This window comes from Hoplias malabaricus, chromosome 9, assembly GCF_029633855.1.
Source record: "Hoplias malabaricus isolate fHopMal1 chromosome 9, fHopMal1.hap1, whole genome shotgun sequence".
Taxonomy (NCBI): Eukaryota; Metazoa; Chordata; class Actinopteri; order Characiformes; family Erythrinidae; genus Hoplias; species Hoplias malabaricus.
Genome location: NC_089808.1, coordinates 24,082,377 through 24,101,477, shown reverse-complemented (window position 1 = coordinate 24,101,477; position 19,101 = coordinate 24,082,377). Strand labels below are relative to the sequence as shown.

The window sequence follows — 19,101 nt, the reverse complement described above, 5'->3', positions numbered from 1 at the left end:
GTTTCACACACTCACTCAGTCACTCACACCTGTGTAGTTTCACACACTCACCCAGTCACTCACACACTCACCCAGCCACTCACACACACACACACACACACACACACGCACACACGCACACACACACACGCACACACACACACACACGCACACTCTCTGAATAATTCCACAGGAGCAGTTGTCCTCAAATACGTATAGTGTGTATGAGTTTGTAACTGCTGATTGGCAAAGTCCCCACAAATGGAGTGACAATATTAGTCCCATTCTTCTACATCCTTTTCATACATTGATCTTCAGTGAGGGGGGAGGGGGTCACACTAGGGGTCTTGCTCGGCTAACAGCGCCTGGCTGAGGAGGTGCAGGAGGTGGAGGAGGTGAAGGAGGTGAGCTGGTAGTGATTTCTCTGGTCGTCTCTGGTTTATATGTGGAAAAACGCCCAGGGCGCCCGCTTGACCCCAGCTCCGCTCTCCCCCTCCTGCTCCCCCTCGCCTGTTATTGTTTGTCTGGGTTTCGCACGTGGCCTGAAAGCTGCTGCTGGATCTGAGCACCAGGCTTTGACACTGAGTCATGAAAGTCACCTGCTCCAGTGGCTGCTTTTGGTTTGGATCCGCGGTGTTCAAAGAATTTCGGTAAACAATTAGAGATGAAACAGAGGGGGAGATGAACCTCAGATACATCTTGGTCTATGCCAACTAACCCTACTATTAAGATGAGTACATAGTACATACTCTATAGTATTAGTGTCTTGTACACAATCTGGATGCAGCCACTGTTTTCCTTAAACTATAGCGGCACATAAAAACCAGACACTTCCTTTTCTAATTTTTGGAGCTTACAGTTAGGTTTGGGGTAAAGTTTAGTGTTAGCATTATGCTTTGGGTTAAGGGTTAAGTTTAGGATTAGGTTTAGTGTTAATGTTTGCGATAAGTGTTAAGATTAAGTTCAAGGTTAGGGGAAGTGTTATGAGTGTTTCTTCATGCTGGGCTGCCAGAAATTCACATGAGCATTCTCAAATATATCTAATACACAGTTTGCAAATGCTAATTAAATTTAGTACACCCTGTGTCAATTCTAGGAATTGTCTTTTTGCTAAATATGCACAAAATCACATTGAGACCAGTCTGCACTGAAAAGCAACTCCAGAATATGACCGTCCACCAGTTGAGCTGTAAGTGATTCCCAGACTTTGTGGTGGTGGTGGTGTGAATGGGCAATAATACTTCACCGGATCAGTAACGTTAGCCAATGTTAGTCCGTTGAGAGCTTTTAATGTTATTAGTAAAACCTTGTATACAATGCCTAATCCAGTGTAAACTGACAAAGACCAAAGTAGCTATTAGTTATAGTAACCTGCATAAAACTAAACTAAGCTCCAACTGGCCTGAAACAGCAAATCAGGAACTTGTCACGTATTGTCACCTTGTATATCAACAACACTTGTAATTAGTCCACAGGTCACCAACCTTACTCACACTGTAGGTTTACAAAGATGTGGGTGATTATTTTTTTTCCCCCAGAAAGGACTGCTTTGATTATCTACCAAAGATAGCAGCTGCTGTCAAGACTGAAATCTAATGTACACCTCAAGTTGGGCAAAGGTGTTCAGATTTTCACTGTCATCTCTGGATCTTTTTGTGCATCACTTCTTAAACTTGCCTCATCTCTGATACTCACCTTTGCTCACACATTCCCTGCGGCCTCAGGGCGTATACAGTACGTGTGGATTTAAGAATCAACTATAATCCAAAATATTTGCTTCCCTATCAGCAGGAGAGTGAGTTTGATCTCCACTAACTAGGAGCCTTAAGCCTCTTTCATACATGCACAGTAACTCAGCTTTTTTCCAGAGTTTACTGAAGGAGCTGTAGGTGAGAACAAAAACATTTGCAACATTTGTCCTGGACTTTACCGGGACTTTATCCTGCCAGCCCTCTAAGTACAAACTGGGTAAGGTCGGCTTGAGCGCATGTGTACATAGAGTTTTTAATGTTCTAGAGATTCGCACTGTATCTCCTGCATGAGCTTCACAAGCGCCGCCCCATGCTTAAAGCATGCAGAACATTTCCAGCTGTGAGAACATGTATGACACAGAAATTCTCCCGCTGTGCGTTATATTTGTGAAATATCCAGTGTGAACATCCAGACCTAATTCTTCAGATTTTTTTCCAGAGCAGACTCAAAATTCTGTGTGGTTTATCTGCACAGGTTCTAATCCTTTTCGTGACGACAAAAGAATTTGTATTGCTTTTATAGAGAAAGTCAAAAATGTGAAGTGATGTCACACCTAAAACAGCTACATTTTGGGAGTTGTTTTCACTCCTGTAACTTTAAAAAACAACTCTAGAGAAATAATGAATTATTGACTATTTTCTGAGAGTGTATATGGACGCTGTTAATAGTAACTCTGTTGACCTTTTCTGGACTAACAGCCTCTCCCCTTTTGAGGAGGCTTCAAATTAGACACTGGAACATTTCATGGCATTCAATCACAAGATTTTTCTGGCCAATGAGAGCTCGAGGCATGCTGTTTCATTTTTCGGATGGTATGTCCACGTTTGCAGTAGGAATGAACAAGCCTTCAGGGTGGGCTGGATGGCCCTTACACTCCCCCAATACTCTGAGTAATGGCGGCTGATCTAGGCATGTGCTGCCAAACATAAAAGAACTGGGGAACTGTTAGTGATCTCCTCCCAGTGTGTTGAGTCGAAGTTTGAAAAGAAGTAGTGGTTGGCTTCACACATCTCAGAGGAAGGTTTAGAAATCATGAGATCATAAAAAGAAATAATAAAAGGAAATAATCTGTAAAAATGTATACAGAAAAATAAACGGTGCAGAGTTACGCAGAAACAAATTTGGCAAACAAATATTACAAGTGTTTCTCCTGCTTCTGGAAAGATACCTATTTTGGAGATTTTTTTCCGACAATAACACGAATAAAGCAAAAAGCCGGTGTATGAAATATGACGGAATGCCACAGCTGAAGTGAGTTATGTATGAGCAAAGTGCACAGTTTCTTGGAAAGATTTCATGCATCATACTTTGCTGTTTCTATCTGCAGCTCTGAAATCAACCACATCCCTTTTGCAACCTGATACCTCTCGTCTCTGACATCTGTCGTTCTAGCTACGCCATTTCTACAAGTTGTTTTCCTTTTCTTTTCTTTTTTTTTTTTTTTACGAGGGCGGTTTTTATCTCAAGCCACATCAAATAAAGCAAGTCTGGCAAAACAGCGCACATCCACACCCTCTCCCTTTCTTTCATGCACTTCTTTTCTTCCTTTTTTTGTCTTTCCTCTGCTCCTGGCCCTGCACTCAGGGCCTGTCTGACAGCCTACACAATGCACCTCAGAGAGATTTTTGGCCACGAATTACTTTAGGGAAGGGCTGCCGGTCAGCTTTACGGCTCTGCTGACGTCAATGGCATAACTCAAATACTAACCAGCATTCAGGCTTTCAGACCAGCGCTACAACTTTACTGCCTGGAGGGGGAAAAAAACCAGGACTGGATCAGCCACAGGGCGGACTGGAGCCAAGAATGAAAACTAGAACAGCTGTCCTTCTTTTAGATTATTCACTTTCACCAGACGTTTTACCAGAAATATTATTCATGACCAGAGTAGTGTTTAGGAATAAATTTAAAAACTTTCTCAGAATGAACAGTAAAAATGACAGTGAAATTTCCATCATCAAAATAAAACAGGCAACATTTAAGCAAGTTATAATGGTTATGTTTTTTCCAGTAAACACATAATTAAAATATGTTTCAATGTCAAACCGGTCTCACACTTACTTGTGACAATATCACGATCATAAATGTATGAGTAATTACCATATACACACTATGCGACAGTAACACGAAAACTCTTCCTCATTACAGGCATCATTACTCATAACAGAAAAAAGCATAATGCGAATTACATATCATCGGTTGTTATTCCAACAAAGGCATAAAATATTTTATTATAATATTTCTCCTAAGCAATGCTTATTATTGGTGTCCTACTTTAGCTTTAACTCTAACGAGAACATTTCTTTCACTTAACGTTATTATGACTAATTTTCAAAAGGTTAATACTTAAAAAGGACATTTCTCTAGCCATTTGCTTCGATATTTTAGGAAATAATGATTTAGTAACGTTATATTAGTAAGGACGGTAATGACGCCTGTAATGAGGAAGAGTTTTCGTGTTACTGTCGCATAACACGGGGCACTGATATGAGTGTTTGTATGGTAATTACCCATACACTTATAATTGTATTGTCGCATAAAATGTTGAAAACATGCGCTTATGTCACGAATTGCAGTCTCCTATATATGTGACTATATCACGAGTAAGTGTGAGACCGGGTTATCAATTTAGAGTGTTTTCTGTAGAGGATGTTTATCTGACCTGAAGCGACTACGTCCTTCAGTTCACTTTTGCCAGTTACTGTATAATCTTTTATTTCAGTGCAAATGATGTTCACATTTTAATCCAGTGCATTGCTTTCTTCTTTTTGATTCTGATTTGTTGAATCACAGCCCTTTTTAACATTTTACCATTTAAAATGTGTTTATTTAAGTCGTGACATGGGGTAGAATTGGTGTGACACATTGTGATTTATAAAGAAAAATCATAGAAAAGTAAGTTTAAAACTTTTCAAAAGCTCTTTTATTCTTAGCTAAAATCATTAAGGGGAACATTTTTGGAAATGTTGGGAAATTCATATATAACAAAATGAGACACTTTAACTTAAAGCTAATAGCCAAAAACCACTGAGTCAGAACCGTTCACAACGCTTGTGAAAGGTAACGGTTATAAAAATACCGCCTGTCAGCTGGAACTTTTTATTTTTAGTTCTATGACTATATTTTGGTGCAAAACTGCCTTCACACTAGACACTAGACACGCAGTTCACATGTCTACTCTGGGGCAGAAGGTTAGCAACACAAACAGCTAAAAGTTAACAGTTCAGTCAGCAGCTTTGCAGCGAGTTAGCATCTTAGCCTTGGCTAGCCTATCACTGTGAGCATGAGGAAACATTGCAGAGGAGTGATAGCATTATAATTCTTCTCTATCGGAGGACAAATAGGGTGATAAAAGAGAAAAGGTTGTGGGTTCATCATGTTCTCAGCTTGAGAGGAGCTTGGGGAGTTCCACTGCTTCATCATCTCTCAGCTCTGAGACTTGTACTAACGAACCGGCTAACTCCCCAGCCATAAACAGTGAGAAAGATAAATACCTTCTCATCCCACTTTCCGGCTGACTGCATTGCAGTCCGCCTCCTGTCTATGACACCTTGTTATGTATAACTGCTTAACCACAGCTACTATTAGCATTTCCTCCATTTTGATCTACAGTTCTGCTAAACTGACCAAAGCAGCAGTGCTATTGCCTGAGAAAGTAAATTCAAATTCAGAGTTCAAATTTGGAATCTCTTACTCCAGCAAGTTCCAATAAAATTAATGGGACTTTTGCCATGTTTTACAGAGTAAAGTCCAGTAGCTTAAGTCACACAGTTTTGAGATACTTTGAGAAACTTGTGATCTTCAGTCTAATCAGGGGAGGAGAGGAATAGGGATACAATAGTCACCAAAGAAAACTATCTTTTCAAATATACGGCTCTTTAATATAAAACCAGACACACAGGGAGCTGTTTACATCCGACATTGCGACACAATTTTGCTGATAGGATCACGTTTGGATCTCACTTGTCCATATGGATAGCCAAGTGTAAACATATTTGGAAGAGATCAAAGATGGATCTCGTCCACATTTAATAAAAGTCTAAACAGAATGTGTTTTTTGTGTCTGGATAGAGTTACATCAGCCAGGTGTGTTGTGGCTGGACTTTTTCAGTTTAACCCAATCCTCTTTCATCATACATGAAGGAATGACCACAATTCATTCATTCATTCATTCATTGTCTGAATTATCCAGTTCAGGGCGGCGGTGGGTCCGGAGCCTACCCGGAGTCACTGGGCGCAAGGCAGGAACACACCCTGAAGGGGGTGCTAGTCCTTCTCAGGACAACAAACACTCACACATTCACTCACACCTACAGACACTTTTGAGTCACCAATCCACCTTCCAACGTGTGAGCGTGGGAGGAAACCGGAGCACTTGGATGAAACACAGGGAGAATACACCAACTTCTCACAGGGAGTCACCCAGAGCAGAACTTTAATCCACAACCTCCAGGTCCCAGGAGCTGTGTGACTGTGACACTACTTGCTGCACCACCGTGTCACCCTGGAGGTTAATAGAACTATTCCATTTAATTTAGACCAATTTTATTTGTCTGTTATCACATGATGTAAAGCGCAGCTGGGAACTGGGAAAAATAAGTACAGTAACTTTTACATGACGTGGATATTTCATTCCTGCCAAACATTACTTAACTAAAAGCCTCTGTGTTTCAGGAGTTTAGTGTGACCTTAATGACTTGCCGTACGTTGGTGTCTAGCCCCCCGTCTAATGCTGAATGTACATACCACTGAGGTGCTACATTCCACAGCTAGCACACCGAGCTAACACACCCAAACACATTCACATGGACAAACACACACAAACACTCACACTGGCTCATACACAAACATACAGCGCTATACAAAAGTCAGAGACCACCTGTATCTAACTTCCAGTCAAAATGGCCATTAAGTGCACGTCAGGGATAAGATAATCCATTCACCCAAGGAGGGGGCAGTTAAAGTGATTTAGAGACAGGGAGAGAGCGGGACCCATAACAACTGTGCAATAGTTTCAGATAAACAGCACTAAAGCCTTAATCTCTGTGAAATTCACAGAAAATCACAGAGATTCACACTCACTACAGATATGAATACATCCACAGTCCATCCTTCCTTCTACTGTGAGAAGAACCACCCCACACCATGGGTCTGAAAGGACATGGAACTGTTCGAAAGCCCTTATTTACAAAAGGAAAGAGACACAAACTGAACACAGGGCTTAAAACTCCTGCAGTAACTGCTGTATTGGATCCATGCATACCAACGCAACTACACCTACTAGCTACACACACTAACACCTAACCTGCACAGTGGTGGAAACCTGGTGAAAGAGGGCTAACGTGTGGTCAGTGGAGCTGAAAGAATGGACAGTGAGAGTAGAAAACAAAGAAAAGCAGATTGTTTGCATACACAATTGACATGTGCACTTATTGTTTGCATATTTTTGTCACCGCACTTCCTCGGGGCGTACACACTCATTACACACATAATAAATCTGAAGTGAAGTCATCTCTGCGCTGACGTATGCTGCGTCCTGTCTAACCACCCCAGCCTTGTTTGACCTCTCCCGAACTGTCTAACCACCGCACAACTGTCTAACCTCCTGTGAGGGCCATCAAATTCCAGCTGGGTGTCATCATAATTCCTGCTCGTCATTTACTGACACTCATCTCACCTCAATAACAAGGGCGATGAAGACTGATACCAACAGCAGGTGTTTACTTTAACCTACAGAAACTGGTCCCAGAAACGGACCAACACTTTAAAGAAACAGAATGTAATATTTGTACCTTAAAATTGCATCTTCAAAATCATTGTGATGATCCACTGAGCTGCATTAGGGAGAACAGAGTCTCTGTCGGTTCTAATCCGAGCTCAGCACTGCAGAAACTGCACTATGTAACTGTTGGTGGAGGGCAGAAAAATAAACAACCAAATCTTACTAAGTGTTACTTTAAAAGACTAACTAATTTTTAATGGATTCTTAGATTTGCACATGAGCTAAATGTACGCAACCAGGAAAAATGTTAGTGGACAAGAATTAAGAGTTTTGACACTGGTGTGTCTGGGTGTGTCAGAGATTCTGTACCAAACCTGCTCAAAACATGGCTCTTTCCATGTGAGGGAGCCACTATATGAGGCATAACCTGATTAATTCAACAACTACAAAGTAACATGATTCTTCATCCCATATGAGTTGAATGTTGGATATTGTAGTGACCTTAAAGGAACACTATGTAGTATTTTCTCATTAGAATTACAGCTTTAAAATTATTGTGACGATTCACTGAGCTGTAATAGGGAGCACAGAGCCTTTGTAGTTGCTCCTCCAGACTCAGCATTGTGGAAACTGCACTATGTAGCTTCAGGAGCAAGGTAGGAAAGGGCTCCCCCTCCCACTCCCTCTCCATTAAATTCAGTACAGTGCTGTAAAAAAGAATTACATTAGGGGGAGCTCCAGAAGCAAAAAAATTAAATCTATAGTAGTCATCCTCTGTTTCCATCTCCCTAGTCTCTCTCTCTCTCTCTCTCTCTCTCTGTGTGTGTGTGTGTGTTTTCTGGAAGTGTTTTAGAAAAATGTGTGCCTGGGGTTGAATGACGTGGGTTCAGCAATAAAACACAGAGAGTGTGAAACTAAATCTTGCGTTTCCTCCGCAGCGGCATGTCTGCTGTTTTAAAGGCTTTAATTCAAACCACCAGCAACACACACATACACATAACCAATACAGACACAAAAAATGCACAAATGCAGACACAGCCATTTGCTGGCTTGAGATTCTGTACTAAACCTGCCGTGAAAATGGCCGCCCCCATGTGTGACCCACTCTAAGAAGCATAAACTAATTCATTCAGGGACAAAATATCCCTTTGATTCTTTACTTCTGAGTTTATCTGAGTTCAACTTTACAGGAGGAAAATATAAATAATCACTTTCTAAATGCGGTTTGCTGCTTTTATTTGTTGAAGGAGACATTTCTGATTTGAACAGAAATGAACACAAACACTCTGGCAAGCTCATATGTATGTGTGTGTGTGTGGTGTTTGTATGAGTGTGTGAGTGTGTGTGTGTGTGTGGTGTTTGTATGAGTGTGTGAGTAGCCCATTCATGCATACAGGAAGTGAGGGAGCTGGAGCTGGTGGGTGAGCTGACGTCAATGAGGCGTCAGAGACCACCAAACAGGAACCAAAACATCCCACAATCCCCTGCAAACCTGCACTCTCATTCCTGTCATACACGCACTAAAGCCTCCTCCACCTGGGCACCTGAACACACATATGAACAAACACACATAAACACGTTTTTATGCCTTGTAGGTTTAACATACAAAGGAAAAAAATTGGTATGAATAACGACAGAGAGATGTAACCCTAATGAGTAGCATTAGGTTTTTTGTTGTATTTATTGTAGATACAAAACTATTTACAGTAGTTGCTAAAGTATTTCAGTAGGTACTTGAGTGTTTACAGTAGTTGCTGTAGAATGCACACCATTAAAACTTGCTAAAGTACTTTTGTACTTCTTTTGATTAATTATTAAATGAATTACTGTTATTTCTTTAGCATTTACAGTCCTCACTAAATAACCCACACTAATTTTTACGGTACTTACGGTAATTACAGTATCATTTATAATAGCTTCTAGAAGTGTAAAAGTGCAAAAAGCCACAGTGCAGTGTGGCCCTCACGGTTCAGTACGAGGACAGTACAAAGAGAAAATAAAAACAAAAAACATAAGACTAACCCAGGTGTCATTTCATTTAATTTGTCTACATCTAGTGTTGTATAGTCCCCTTAAGGTAGTTAATACAGGCTGGAGTGTGTTAAATATTCATTACAACTTTCATATTTTGTTCCTATAAGCCGTTCTTAGCACCCACTTCCCAGCAAGCAAGATAGATCTGGGCCGATTCTGGCTCAGGCTCGACACTGTCGGCAGGCAGTATTATATTTTTAAGTCATAAGTATTTAAGTATTGCCCAAATGTAGTTAACATCGTTAATGTTATGTACATTATTCTATCAACTGCTTTATGTTACATTTGTAATATTGAACCGTTTTTTATTTTTTCAAATGACAAACGTTAGCTAACCTCTTTAACTAGCTCTTTTCCCCTCTGACATAGAAAACAATTAAATGACATGACAATCGCTCATACATGAGTATTTTAATTTGAGTAATTATGTGGTTTGATGGTGTATTTGACAAGAAGATGTGAGCATTTTTGTGGGTTTTTATGTCACACAGAACCGTACCTCAGTATAAGAATAAAATAAGAAATAAAACTGCTTAAACACATTAAGAATACAGCTAAGGTACTAGCTAAGTAGGTTAAACATTCTCAATCTCAGTGCTGGTTTTTGGTGTAAGGTAATGTTTTAAATATATAATTCCACATACACTAATCCTTTGTTAGGGAGTAGCAGTGATTTTGGGCTAGTGATTAATGGGTTGAAGGAGGTTTTATTGAAAACGACAGAAGCCTTTTTACAGAGAGAAATAATAAAAAAAAACGTGAAGTAGTTTATTTTTGGAGCTGTGAAGTTAGTTAAATTTTTCAAAATTAACTATGAACATGAACTAATTCATTTTCTTTATGTAATTATGTAAAGATGGACTGCAGTAAAAGTGGGGCAGTGAAAAATGGAGGTGGGCAGGGAGAAAAGCAGATAGGAGGTTAATTTAGGTTACTTAGATGAGATCTTTAGCATCAGTTGTAGCATAATCGTTTGTATAACCGTTTGTACTATAACCTGATAATCTTTTTCATTTGAAGTTCTGTAGTTAATGAATCTGCATGTATAAGCAGTTAAATATTTTTAAAGAAAATATATTGAACAGAACAGAACATGTACATAATCTCTATCTGTTTAATTATAGAGCTGGAATTCAACAAGGAGTACAACAGAGGTGACTACATTTGAGCGTTTTTTCACTACACTGCATGTCCTGAAGATCTTTGTTGTCCAGGCTGCCAGAGATGAGGATATTTCCATCATTGTTGAGGGCAGTGAGGTATTGACAAAGTGTGACAACACAGCAGAGGCTTGCAAACTTTTGATGGAACTGATGTATGCCATGAATAAGTGTCAAATGTGTACTTCCACACATTTGAGGAAACTCAAACTGTTTTAAAGTACCCTTTTGCGTTTTTTTTTTTTTACTTTTTCAAACCTACTGGTGAAATATTTTCTATTTTAAGCATTTTGTTACCTGGCCTTAGTGAAGTACATAAATTACATATTTTTAAAGAAATGTCTGAATGTAAATGGCAGTTCTAAGGGTATAGAAATTAACTATTACAACCGATAATGAGCCAGATCTGGGCCGAGTCTGGCACTAATGGCGTGCTTCTGGCTCAAACTCAGCCGTGGTCCGGTTATCGCGATTTAGTTATGGCTTGCTGGACTAGGGCTGAGTCATTTGAGCCGCGCCTCAGCCACAACACTCGGCCAAGTCTGGGTCAAGAGTTTTCCAGACAGTGCCAGAACTATCGGCCCACTCTACGGCCATACATCACGGCCGAGACAATGCCGACTCCGCATGCCGGCATCGGGCCGAATGTTTTTGTTCTGGCGTGCGTGATTCGGCCTTGCTAGCTGGGTTGTACTACTTCCACCGTATCACATGGCTCTGCTCTGTGTTGCCTGCTATGAAGTGAAGTGAAGAATCTGGTCTACACAAACCAGAACCAGATGAGGTGCGGTCTGCTCTCTCCTGATTGGCTAAAAGCTTACAATATTTCTTATAATGAGTGTAGTAGTCTGGTAACGTGACTCCACTTCCTGTTTATAAACCTGCTGGAGTGAGAAGCTTTTAGTGCCATGTTGTTTTCTTGGTCCACTTTAGAGAAGACCCTCCACACACACACACACACACACACACACACACACACACACACATACATACACACACACAGCGAATCTAAAGGGAATCAAAGGGAACTGTGTTCCTAAACTGCCGTTCTGTGTTTCTCTATAAGGGAACTCCTCAGGGGCTTGGAGATGTTCTCCCCCCAACAAACATGAGATATGTGGAGAAAGCCGTTCCTTTCCATTCAGTCTTTATCTAAACAGTCTATACCTCAGGATCAAATAAGACCAAACAAAACCACGATGAACTATGGCTTGAACTATGTGTTAATTGTAACTATTTTAAATTTGTAACAAATACTTTTGTGATTTTGAAAAACTGCCCTCAACTGAAGTGTTAAATAATAAGGCTGTGGTTTAAAGGGTTAAACACACTTGAAAAATCTGTGAACCTGCATCAAACCTTTGTTTGCGTCAAGCATTTACATTAATACACACACACACATGTGCACACACACACACACACACACACACACACACACACAACTTTTCCCACTCTCCCCCCACACTTTCACACACACACACACACACACACACAGACACACTATATTACCTTGTGGTTTGGCTGCATAACAGATTGAGCCCTGTAATACATCATAGTATGGTCAACTCATACTTTCACATCCCTCTGTCACCACACATACACTCTCGTTTCTCTCTTCTTGTAAAACTCAAGGTCATTATTCTACTTTCATGTAACATTAAGGTCAAGCAGTGGTTAAACTCTGAATAATAATAAAAAAAAGACAGACTGAACAGTGTCCACGCACTGTAACACTGACCATAAACACACTCCTTAATAACTCCAGCAGGTTTCCAAATATCCTTCCCACCATGGTCCTTTTCCAAATGCGCTGCTACATTTATGAACACGACTCGGCCTATGACAGTTTAGCTCTGCATACTCACACTGAAGTTATAAGGAGTGTTTCAGCAGGGCCTTGATTTAACCAAACACCCACAGAATCAGAACAGGATTATTTCACGAGAGTCAGTGAGTACACAGCATCCAACTATAAAATACAGTTCCTTATAAAAGAGCTCATTTGGTTCTGTTCCTGTGTATTACTAACGTGCTGGACTCACCTGAGAGGGAGGCTCTGGTTAAGGGCGGCTGAGTGGTCACTGGGGATCTCCTGAAGAAACAAAACAAATGAGAGTACAAAATATGTAACAGTGCCATTGACCATACAGGAGCAGTCCAGTTGTTTCTCTGCATACTTTGCAGACCTTCCTTAGGACCCCCAGAGAGCAGGTATGGTTTGGGTGGTGAATCATTCTCAGTGCTGCAGTGACACTGAGGTGGTGGTGGTGTGTTAGTGTGTGTTGTGCTGGTGTGAGTGGATCAGACACAGCACCAATGCTGGAGTTTAAACCCCTCAGTGTCCGCCAACCAAAAAGCTACTGTCTCTGACTTTACATCTACAAGGTGGACCAACGAGAGAGGAGTGTCTCACAGAGTGGACAGTGAGTGGACACAGGGTTTTAAAACTCCAGCAGCTACTGCTGTGTCTGATCCACTTGTACCTGGTCAACACACACTAACACAGCACCACCACGGTTCCTGACCATTGAAGAATAGGGGAAAAGGGGGGCTTTAAAAGTATGCAGAGCAACGGACAGACATCAGTCTGTAATGGTAGACCTACAAAGTGCTTCTGTGTGGTCAGTGGAGCTGAAAGAATGGACAGTGGATGAAATAAGGTGGATTTAATGTTGTGGCTGGTGTGAGTAAATGTTCCAGAGCTTACACTAACGTCTTCATCAAATCTCAAAGCTTGGATGAGACCGCCCTCTAGTGGCCACAGTGCCTCATTGTTCTTGTGAATGAAGTGAAGATCATGGTACTCACCTGCTGGAGGGACAGGGCACATTGGTCAGGACGCTGAAGTTATTCCTGACCGTTCGGAGACTGGCCAGCACCTTGAGGTCAGGAGAAGGAACAGAGGGAGATTCAGCGGATAAAACACTGAGCATGGAACTGATTTAAGGGTTAGTGAGGGTTACCTGAGCAAAAGGAGTCACTATCAGATCTTCACTATGTCTGAAATGAAATAATAAGAAAAAACAGATGAAAATGTCCAGCTGTGTCCAGACAAAATCACACTGACCTAAGAACATCCACAGAAATGCTGTCCATTTTTCATAACTATTTCAAAAAAGTATGCGTATACATTGTTCACAAATGGCCCTGTGGTTTAATCTGAGGCTGAGATGTGTGTTACATTAGCCCTTTAGCTTCTTGTAGTTTCCGTTCCATTTGATTTTTGAATTAGCGCCTCTTAATTTGCAGAGTAAAAGTTTCAGGGACAGCTTTAGCATTGAACACAGAAAATGAATGCAGCCTGTGGATCAAAAAAGGAGTTGAAACAGGAACTCTGTCTGTGTGTGCATTTGTGTGTTTTTATATATTTATGAGGACCAGGCTTCCTTGCAAGGATCACAATATCTCACATTTTCTGGTATTGTGGGGACATTTTGCTCTTTATAAACACTCATACTTTAATGTGGAAAATGAAAAAGTGAAATGATTTGCTTTTGTTTACTGAGGTTATGGTTTTAATGGAGGTCCTCACAAGTGCAGCTTGAGTTTAGAGTGAGTGAGATTTAGTTATGTTCAACATAACTAAAATTTAATCTACCTTCTGAACTCAGCAGGAGACACAGTATTAACATCGCTAATTAAAACTGCTAACACCTCACTAGGCATGAGGTTGTGTCCAAATTTGGTAAATAATTAATTAGCATTAAATAAAATGTGTTTTAAATTCCGGTGCGCATTAATGAGATAACCACATTAGGTTTGACAGCACTAATATAAATCCCACACCCAAACTCTTGCTGTTTTTATTCCCTGTCTCCTAATGCCCTCCTTAAAAACCAGCACAAAACTATGAACTCTCAAAAAGTAGCTTGCATTTTCTTCATTGTATGACCAGATGATTCCTTGAGGTGAGGAAATACATATCCCACCCCCATAGACACACCACTGTTTATGATTCATTAAATACACAGACAAAAGGCAGGAAAACCATATCATCTGATAAATGACATTGTGACAATGTAACCGATGATGATATGATATTTTTGACTGTTTCCTCCAGCCCTACATTTTACCACTCACAGTTCTCCGACGATGGAAGAGTTGCGAGAGGTGGATTTAGGCGAGAGCTCGTAGTCGCTGTCCGAGCGGTAGAGGAAGGACTCTCGCCGCTGACCGTGTCCGGCTGAGCTTGGGTGCAGGACCAGGCCAGAGCCAGGGGACAGCTGCAGATCCAGAGGACTACAGCACACTGACGGACCATTCTCCACTTCCAAACTACAGCAACACACAGGACAAAAACGGTTACAACCACAGGAACAACACACTCAGGAGACTTAATATAGTCCTGAAGAGGAATAGCATGAGACAAAAAAAAAAAAAGAGACGTGAGACAGAAGGTAAAAAAAACTCAGCAGGTTTTGAGCACTGGTGAGAAACGTTCAGCTGCAGATAAACAGAAGTTTTTATCTCACAACTGAGCCCAGTGTGAGACATCATTGAGACCTTCACTCAAACTCAAGAGGAGACAGAGATTCCTGGGAGAGCAATTCATGGAAAGCCAGAAAATGCCTGTGTGTGACGAGAGAGTTGCAGAAAGGGTGGTGAAGGGGGACTGGAGCAAACGACATGCAGGAACACAGAGCTGCTGAGCTGTTGCTTACTGGGCAACTTCACACACACTGAGGGTCTTGAGCAATAGCTGGACACGGCTTCTCTGCATCTACAGCAAATAGTTAATGTGCTTTAAGCAAGTTCAGTGCCTATTTACTTTAACGTGTGGATCAGGAGCCCACCACCACACACACTGTGAAAAAACTAGTCATTCTGATTTTTGCGCTGCTTCTCACATCAAGTGCAGATTTTAGAATAGCCCCACCCCCTTGTCTGAGTCTGTCCAATCACAGCGCTGGACCCCTGTTCATAAGAGACTGGACTATACATACATTATATGATGCGTATGTTATAGCTGTACTCTATGTTTTAGGCGTCCTCTCTGGTGGAACTATGCAATTGCATGAAATATGAGGAAAAACAAACAAAAAATTAAATAAAACTAAACCCAATCTGACAGGTGCAAACAGAAGCACAACACAAGATCCTCAGACTGTGGACAGGCAATGTATATCAGTGTGTGTGTGTGTGTGTGTAGCTGAGCTATAAGTATTCCCAGGTTCCAGTTACTGCTGAAAATGCCCAGTCATCATAACTGGCATACTAAAGACGTTACAGCTGTCTCAGGGCAGTAAATGTTCAGAGGATGGCACCCACGGAAAAACCCGAAATAACATGGAGTATCTCCCAAAACACATTCCGGCCCATGCTCACACTCTGAAATTCCTCAGTTCAGCATTTAGTAGCGTGACATATTTCCAGATGTTTATACATGTTTACGTCACATCAGGAACCTCAGGTCCCACTCAACCACTGCTTAGACCTCAAATGATATCAGGTCCATTTAAATAAGGCTATATTTTTAAATATTTTACACACATCTGAAATCTGACCATCATGCCAAATGCCAAATGTGGGCAGGAGGGGTCTGAAGTCCCCCAGCACTGGGGTGTGGACCTATGAGACTGCGTTCTATGGACTGAAACAGCCCCATCCAGAACCTTTGGGTTAGTGTGTCAGAGCTGCATCATCCTACACCAGTGCAGGACTTCACTACTGCTCCTGTTGCTCCCAAATCCTCACAGCAATGTTCAAACCTCTAGTAAAGACTTCCCAGAAGAGGGACAAACTCTTACCAACGGTGAGACACGGCCACAGTGAAGCGGCGTCTTTGCCGGGCGACCTTTTTGACCAACAGCTTCCGGAAAGAAGCTCCTTCCTGCTCCATGATGCAAGACGGAGAGTCCGAATCCAACTTAAGCTGGACCCTCTGCTTTCTGCGGCTCGGTTCTGACTCCTGGGTCAAATACTCGGCTTCCAAAGTGGGCTCCATGAGCGTGAGCCTCTGATCCCACCAGTGCTGGTCTTTTCTTGGGATATTCCTCTGCTGCTAACCAGAGAGTCCTGGGCTCTCTGTCTCCTTGCCTTTGCCCTCTATCCTGCCCTCTTCCCTCGTTCCTGACTCCTCCACTCTGCTCCCCCTCAGTCCCCCTCTGCCTCTCTCTCTCTCTCTCTCTCTCTCGTGGCTGGCCAAGACTTTGCTCTTATGACACAAATGCTTGCAGAAAGTTCAGTATCTCCGGTATCCTCAACTGCCACGGAGTTGACACTCGAGCCCGGACGCTTTTGGCGTCCAGACGTAAGCAAGGCCTAGCTCTGACGCAGAGGAACAGGTGTGGAGGAAAAACGACCCGTTTTTTACGTCAGAAAGTGGGTCAGATTGATATTCCGTGCAGAGGGAGAGCTGAATTCAGGGGATTAAATATGTACAGACATAGAAAAGAGGGTAATCTGAACATGGATTGAGTCTGAAAAAAAGATTGTGGACAATGTCGCTACCTTGTGGCAGACACATCTCCCTGCAGGATCACAGTAGCAAAAAAAAATCCACTCACCCAGTTACTCACACACACCTATGCACAGTTACACACACTAATCCAGTCAGTCACACACTCACCAAGTCACTCACACCTGTTGATTATGTCAAACAGCCACAGTTTGGACTGTGGATATAAACAAAAGCATCCAGGGGAAACCCACACAGACACAGGGAGAAGGCACCACACTCATAACAGACAGTGACCCGAGGAGAGGGTCAGACCTGGGCCCCCGGGACCCCAGCTCCTGCGGCTGTGGTAAATGGGGGTGTGTGACTGACCTGTCCGGAGCCACTGGAGTGATGTCTATGCGTGGAGTCGTGGTGATGGTCAGCGAGGTGGGCCTGCTCACGTAGTCCTCCTCGGGAGTTCGGCTCCTCTCGGCCTGTCGCCATGACAACGGCGGCAGCACCAGCGTCCCCGAGTGGCGGCGGCAACACCGGCGCAGTTCCGCTCCCAGAGTCGCTCCGGAAGGGGTGCATGCTGGGAGATCCTTACTGTCCTACACAGGAAAACAAGATGCTACAGTTACAGAGCGATAAATAAGAACGCTACCGCTAACAAAATACATCACAGAGAGAGGTCATGGGATAAAGCGAATTCATGAGAGCAGAGGTTAAGAGAAAGGGATTGAGGGAATGTGTTTTGAGAACTATTCAGATGGGAAATCACAGCAAAGTATTATTTATAAATATTAACTACAGTAGCTTTCACTTCATAAATAAGATTTTCAATGTTTTGTTAGCACCAACTTAGCAGTGGCTTTCATTAACCACAAGTGATGCAATCTGAGGCATATGCAGCTTTAAACAGTTTTGAATAGTGCCATTTACAGTGAATCCTTCAAAAAGTTTAACATTAAAGGAGTCTGCTAGCCTCAGAGCTAGCTCAACAAATGCATTTATTGTTATCCACTTGTTCTTCTGACACACTGTATAATATTTTTCTTACTTCACCAACATTTGATTTGTAGCTACTAATATATATTTTTAAAATAATTTTAAAGATTCTGCTGGTGTGTGTTTCTTCTCTTTCAATGATGCTCACAATAGTGACATTATCACAGCTTTTCACTGATAACTGGTTAAATAAATAAATAAAATCCATTTTGGGAGTTTTTGTAAAATGCAATAAAAATAAGAATACGTGATTTGTTTGTTCTATCAAAGCTTTATGTAAGTTAAAAAAAAGGCACTATCTTGCATGAAATAACCATGGACTTCCCAGAAAAAGACGTCACCTTGATGGCAGCATAAGTCTCTACAAAATTTCAATATGCACCTCCACGTCAGTGGTATGTTCAAATATAATACACTGATGCCCCCCCTTCCATACCATGACAGCTGTTCGTCTTTGCACTTATCACTGGGAACAATACGGTCAATTTGCCTCTGTCCCAACTTCTTCATGGTGTGTTGCAGGTGTAAATTTATAAATAATTTTTTACAAAGCAATGCAAATTTTTATATCTGCATTTTTTCGTATAAATTTTTCGTATATCTGCGGATATGTCTGTTATCATTCACACTGAAGACTAACGGCTAACTCGATGCAGTGAGAATGTAATTATATTTTAGCCACACTGTCCGGTCTTTGTCTGGACACGGTTTATTCGAGGTGATTGATCGCCAGCCGTGGTGAACACTGACTCTTACAAAGCGTCCTGACCCTGAGTGCTGACAGTGTTTTATGGATATGGTGTTTAATGAGCTGCAGCTTTTCCTGCGACGCGTAAATAACACTCCACTTTAAATGCGACGCTACCCCTCGCATACATTACCAAGAACTGTGGTTATTGCCCTGTCAAAATTACCCAGAATATAGAGGGTGGGTGCTACAAGGAAATTCCTCAAACACTTAGGGTGAAAGATAGAGAGAGAGAGAGAGAGAGAGAGAGAGAGAGAGAGAGAGAGAGAGAGAGAGAGAGAGAGTGCAAAATACATGGTGCAATTCTGTAAGAGGAACAGAA

General features: G+C 41.7%; 1 protein-coding gene across 1 annotated transcript in view; it reads right to left on the bottom strand.

Annotated features, from left to right (window-relative positions):
- pde4bb (phosphodiesterase 4B, cAMP-specific b) overlaps window positions 1-16,506 on the bottom strand; it is a 31,884-nt gene extending 15,378 nt beyond the window's left edge. Inside the window, exons 1-5 of the mRNA XM_066680479.1 lie at window positions 16,392-16,506; window positions 14,725-14,919; window positions 13,608-13,644; window positions 13,453-13,523; window positions 12,687-12,736 (exon numbers count right to left, since the gene is read on the bottom strand). Coding sequence (XP_066536576.1) covers window positions 12,687-12,736; window positions 13,453-13,523; window positions 13,608-13,644; window positions 14,725-14,919; window positions 16,392-16,483 — 445 coding nt within the window. The 5' untranslated portion in view covers window positions 16,484-16,506. The remainder of the gene's footprint in view (window positions 1-12,686; window positions 12,737-13,452; window positions 13,524-13,607; window positions 13,645-14,724; window positions 14,920-16,391) is intronic.
- Between the last annotated feature and the right edge of the window lie 2,595 nt (window positions 16,507-19,101).